The sequence below is a fragment of the Physeter macrocephalus genome, chromosome 11, assembly GCF_002837175.3.
Source record: "Physeter macrocephalus isolate SW-GA chromosome 11, ASM283717v5, whole genome shotgun sequence".
NCBI classification, from domain to species: Eukaryota; Metazoa; Chordata; class Mammalia; order Artiodactyla; family Physeteridae; genus Physeter; species Physeter macrocephalus.
Genome location: NC_041224.1, coordinates 180196271 through 180202270, shown reverse-complemented (window position 1 = coordinate 180202270; position 6000 = coordinate 180196271). Strand labels below are relative to the sequence as shown.

The following is a 6000-nucleotide window of genomic DNA, read 5'->3' as shown; positions in this document are numbered from 1 at the left end:
CCGCCCCCCCAGAATCACACTCAGCATCAGCTGGGGCCTCTCGTCCCCACCTCCTGGGCTGATGCGCTTAAGGTTGCAAAGCCAAGTGCCATTTGAAGGCGCTGTGCCCGGCCCAGCATTCCACGATGCTCCACGTCTGCTGTGAACACACCCATTCGTTGAGCTGTGTGCACTGCCCTGCGTCACCTTCTGTCGTGGGCGGAGCCCCTCCCCAGCACTGCCCGGGTCATCCTGGGCCCAGACCCAGCTCTGCCGCCGGCCTGGACTGGCCGTGCAGCAGCTAGGAGTGGACCACTGCACAGCAGCCGTCTCCGAGAAGTCTCCTGGGCCTGCCACCTCCACTTCCTGCTGCCCGGCCATGTTGCGGCTGGCACCCTGGCCCAGAGGAACATGGTTACTTTGATCTGCAGGTCCCCAAGCCGACCGGGGTGAAGAAGGGGTGGCAGCGGGCCTACGCAGTGGTCTGTGACTGCAAGCTCTTTCTGTACGATCTGCCCGAGGGCAAGTCCACCCAGCCTGGCGTCGTGGCCAGCCAAGTCCTAGACCTCAGGTCGGTGTGGTGTAGTCTATCCTCGTTCTAGGAGGTTTACTTGACTTATATATCTGAGAATGAGCGTTTGTTGCCTGGTAGCCTTTAACCCCATTTCTACCTTCACGCCCTTAATTATTGGGCAGCTCCAAAAACAGGCGCCTGCTAGAAACTTTCCTGCTGTGAATGTTTTTGCCCTGAAAGATTTGCCAAATAGGCATCTAATAAGAAAACTACATACCCAAGAACAAGTAGAAAAGATCCCAGAGACACATTGCACAGCCTGAGGTAGTCTGTGCTCTGTCTTCATGAGCCCTTGTCTTCGTGTGGCCACGGCGTTTGCTGAGTGGCTCCGTCTCTAGTCAGGTGCCTTGCTGCCATCAACGTACAAAAAGGCACAGCACCCTTCCCTCCCCACCTTCTCTGTGGTTAACTCTGAAATGGACGCAATAGCAGCGTCGTGAGGTCCGGGGGTTGTCGGGAGGGTGAGTTAAGCAAGTGAATAGACAGGGTGTGCTTAGCTCGGAGCCTGGCCGGTGGGGGCGCTGCTGTCGCTGCCGCCACGTCCTCTCCTCGCGAGGTGGAGCGCCCGTCCCTCTGTCACCCACCCCCAGTGCCACGCGGTATGGCACGTGTCCGGGGCCAGGGCCTGGCCTGGAGCTTCACTCTCCAGCGTCGGTATTCGGGGCAGCCATGGGGCGGGCTGAACAGCTGGGCACCTGCGATTTGGAAGCGTCCCCGGCTGCACGCAGGTGTGCCCCTGGCCCAGCAGTGACGAGACCACTGGCAGGCGTCCCGAGGCGTAACGCTGCTCGTAGCCCAGGGTTTAGAGCGAACTGCAGGTGATTCCATGGTTATCTCAGCACTTTTTATTCCCGTTTATAGCCAGGTACAGGCCAAAGCTAAGATGTGGTATGTTTGTACTTGTGGAGCAGTCTGGCACAGTGTAGAACAGTGTGACTCAGGAAGGTGGTTTTATTCTCAGTCATCCCGAATCATTGAAACGCATGCAAGATTCTTGTCTTTTGTTTGTTGGCTTTGTCATTATAAGCGTTTTCTTATCCTGGTGGAGGCGAGGAGCCTCCCTTGTATTCTAGAAAACAGTCCCCAAAGTATCCTTTCTCATAACGTTCCTAAAGGGTGGAGGACTGGGTCCTGTGTGCGTGTCTCTTTTCCCATATTCTGAATGTGTTATTTCTTACCAGAGATGAAGAGTTCTCTGTGAGCTCAGTCCTGGCTTCAGATGTCATACACGCTTCACGCCGAGATATTCCGTGTATATTCAGGGTATGTTTTCTTTCCAATTTTTTAGAGACGTTTCATTAATGATAAAAAGTCCGTAGGGGGACTTCCCTGGCGGTCCAGTGGTCCAGTGGTTAAGACTCCGCAGTTCCCCTGCAGGGGGCATGGGTTCAATCCCTGGTCGGGGAGCTAAGATCCCGAATGCCACGTGGTGCAGCAAAAAAAAAAAAAAAAAAAAGAAAAAAAGAAAAGAAAAGAAAAAATCCATGTGGTTAAAATAAAAGGACTGTTGTGAGCATTTCCTTGTCTTGTAGCAAGGGGCTCACGCACACCCAGAGCGGACCTCCCGTTTCTCCAGATCCTTCACACCTGTCGATGTGTCCCGTGTCCCTGTCCCCCTCCCTGTACTGGGTAACAGACCCTCTCTGCACACGGCAGAGCCCTGTCTCCCCAGCATCAGGCCCTCCCGCTCCATCCTCCCTCCTCGGTCTCTGTCCTGGCTGCTCCAGTCCAGTGCACTAGATGCCGGAGGCCGACACACGGTTGGCTGTAGCTGAAATGGACCCTTCAGCCTCCCTCCTGAGGACTTGTTGGCCATTAACTGGAGCAAAGCCGGGAAAAAATCAGTAGACATTGCTTATCAGCGGTCTTGCTGGCTGAGTTGGAGTGTCCCCTGCTGAGCTAGTGTTAGATGCTGTGGCATCAGGAAGCTTCTAGAAGATTGTGGATCCCCCTCCACTGGGAATTTTTATAAGTACATAGAAATTTGGTTGGCCACAAAACCAAGTCTGTGGATCACTTTCTGTTAAATCACATCTCTTCAGAAACTGTCTCTGTATACAATACAGAAAATTCCCATCATTGTGTGCCTAAAGGATGATTTGTAGCGACTAAGGCTGTCCCGTGTCCCGGTGTGTGTTTGGGGAGCGCCCACAGGGAAGTCGTTTGTCTGAGATCCTGTTGTTCCTCGACGTGTTCAGAGAGTGTGTTTCTCAGTTGTGATCAGAGCATTCAAGAAGGCGGCTTTCGAGTGAACAGTGAACCGCAGTTCTGGCCAGAGCCGAGTCACCTGAGCTCTGGCAAGGCCGGGCTGCGGGCGCCGTGTGAGAGCTGGGCTGTCGCGGCCCGCGGGCGGCTGGACCAGGACCCCGGTGGCCTGCGGAGGCGAGCTCTCCAGGCAGCGGCCCCCGCCCTCCCCCCTGCAGGCCGCGTGGCGTCGGGTTCGGTGTGTCCGGTTGTCTTACGGCTCTTCTGTTTTGTTTTCTGTCGTGAAGGTGACGGCCTCTCTCTTAGGTACACCTTCTAAGACCAGCTCGCTGCTCATTCTGACGGAAAATGAGAATGAAAAGAGGAAGTGGGTGGGGATCCTGGAAGGCCTGCAGGCCATCCTCCACAAGAACCGCCTGAGGAACCTGGTGGTGCACGTCCCGCAGGAGGCCTATGACAGCTCGCTGCCCCTCATCAAGGCCGTCCTCACGGCCGCCATCCTGGGTGCGTTTCTCCACGTCCCGGCCGCCTGCGGGCTCAGCGGTGTGGCCCGTTTGAACTGGTAGTTTCTCCGCCGCTTTGGAAGCAGATGGCCCGCGCGCCGGTACTGACCGCTTTACGTTGTTCGCAGACGGGGACAGGATCGCCGTCGGCCTCGAGGAAGGGCTCTACGTCATAGAGGTGACCCGGGACGGTAAGTGAGCTGGGCGCTCGGGCCGCCTGCTTGGCGCCCCACGCGTGGGGTCAGTGGTGGCAACGTGTAGGGTTACGACGGATCCTCTGGGTGAGAGCAGTAGGTCACCGCGTCAGAGAGCTTTATAAAGAAAGGGAGGGCTTCCCTGGTGGCGCAGTGGTTGAGAGTCCGCCTGCCGATGCAGGGGACATGGGTTCGTGCCCTGGTCCGGGAGGATCCCACATGCCGCGGAGCGGCTGGGCCCGTGAGCCACGGCCGCTGAGCCTGCGCGTCCGGAGCCTGTGCTCTGTGGTGGGAGAGGCCACAACAGAGAGAGGCCCGCGTACCGCAAAAAAAAAAAAAAAAAAAGAAAGGGAAAGGCCAGCGGCTGAGAAGAACGCGCCACAAATAAGACAGATGGTCAGTAACTGTCTGCCTCGTGTCCCCCAGCCCCGAAGGCTGTGGGCAGGGCCCACCCGGCAGGTCCAGTGAAACGCAGAGACCACCTTCGAGGGCTGGTGGTGAGCTGACTGCCGTGTATATTAGGCCCTTCAGGGAGAGGACTGAGCAGGGGGTCGGGGCAGGGAGAGCTTCCCAGGAAGGGAAATGCTTCCTTAATTCCTGGGTGTACCGAGGCCTTAGCAAAACTCGCCTTCCTTTGCTTCAAATTTTGACCTTTCATTCTTCCCAGAAGAAAAAGCAAAAGTACCCCCAAGTCTCCCCACTTCACCGCCCTGGGCCCAGCTCTGGGCGTCTCCCCCAAGGAATAGGGAGTTGCCCCGAGGTGGCGGTGGTCCCTTCCTGACGAGCCTGGGGTCCCGGCACACTGGCACAGTGGAAGAAGGGTGAACACATGTGGCCTTGGGATGGTGGCTGCTGCCGCGGGCTGTTTGTCCCTCGGGGTCCAGACCCCCAGCTCTCGCTCAGAGCCCGAGTGGAGGCCCTGCCCCAGTTAGGGTATCGAGGGTCCTGGGTTGGACTGGGGGCCCAGTGAACAGGTGGGAGCCTTCAGCGAGTTTATCCAAGGATCCACTGAGGGTTTTTTGTTTTCCAAACGTGGTTCCTGGGTTCAGGGATGAGCTGGAAGGGCGTCTAGATCCACTCACGCAGAGCCTCACTGCCCTTGGCACCTCCCAGCCAGGGCCCTGGCGCCAGCGGTGTGTGTGAGATGACGAGGAGGGGGCGCTCCTGGCGGGCCGCGAGCAGAGGCCCTGGCCTCACGCTCTCGCCCCCATCCTGCAGTGATCGTCCGCGTGGCCGACTATAAGAAAGTGTACCAGATCGAGCTTGCCCCCAGGGAGAGAGCCGCCGTCCTCCTCTGCGGCCGGAGCCACCACGTCCACCTGTGTCCATGGTCCTCCTTCGACGGCGTGGAGAGCAGCGTGGACATCAAGCTTCCGGAGACAAAAGGCTGCCAGCTCATGGCGACCGGGACGCTGAAGAAGAGCGGCCCCACCTGCCTGTTCGTGGCGGTGAAGCGGCTGGTCCTTTGCTATGAGATCCAGAGAACTAAGCCTTTCCACAGGAAGTTCAGCGAGCTTGTGGCCCCTGGCAATGTACAGTGGATGGCCGTGGTCAAGGACAAGCTCTGTGTTGGCTACCCTTCCGGGTTCTCTCTGATGAGCACCCAGGGAGATGGGCAGGCTCTAAACCTGGTAAATCCCAATGACCCCTCGCTTACGTTCCTCTCACAACAGTCTTTTGATGCCCTTTGTGCTGTGGAGCTCAAAAGTGAGGAGTACCTGCTTTGCTTCAGCCACATGGGACTGTACGTGGACCCGCAAGGCCGGAGGTCACGCACGCAGGAGCTCATGTGGCCTGCGGCGCCCGTTGCCTGTAGTATGTATATGTTTTCTGTTGCCATACCCCGTTGCCACTGTCGCATCGCCGGTCAGCATGTGTCCTATTTGCTTTGGTTTGTCCTCTAGCTCCCTTAGCCGAGGAGTCGGGAGAGGCGGCCCCGCGGCTCGCTGCGGGGGGCAGGGTGGCCCCACTGCCGCGCCCCGGGCCCCTTGGAGGGGGCTTGCCCTCCTCTCTCACGGGCCCTGCGGGCGCCCCTCAGCCCGGGCGCCCGACAGAGACGGCTGGCCTCCCTGCGGGAAGGCGAGGCCGAGGGAAGACAGGACCTGCTGTTATACGTTTTAAAAGATGTTCTTCGTGATGATGTATAAACTTACACGGTGATGGAAACAAGCTAAAGGTTTACAGTGACCAGAAAATACTCAGTTCTGACGTCCAGGTCAGAGTTCCTCTTGGGACACATATTGTTCCGAGGGGTAGGAGCTGCTCTGGAGAACAGTTGTTGCTTAATCGGCTCAGTTAAGTGTCCTTCTGCGTGGATGACAGCGCTGGGCACGAGGCCCTGGAGTCCGCGCTCCACGGGGGGCACTTCCTGCGGGGCCTGCTGGCTGAGCATTTTTAAAGACCCTAAACCTCAAATTCTACCCCCTCGATACAGAGTATAGCAGGTGGGCTGCGCCGTGACACCCGAAGGCCAGGGGGCGAGGAGTAAGTAGGCAGCCACAGGGCACACGTTGATTTCAAGCTGGCGGGGGCTGGGGTCGTGGGG

At 58.0% G+C, this 6000-nt stretch overlaps 1 protein-coding gene across 1 annotated transcript in view; it reads left to right on the top strand.

Annotated features, from left to right (window-relative positions):
- The window catches only part of CDC42BPB (CDC42 binding protein kinase beta), a 66443-nt gene that overhangs the window by 49293 nt on the left and 11150 nt on the right, over positions 1-6000 (top strand). Inside the window, 5 exon segments of the mRNA XM_055088506.1 lie at positions 411-550; positions 1735-1816; positions 3046-3262; positions 3390-3452; positions 4674-5270. Coding sequence (XP_054944481.1) covers positions 411-550; positions 1735-1816; positions 3046-3262; positions 3390-3452; positions 4674-5270 — 1099 coding nt within the window.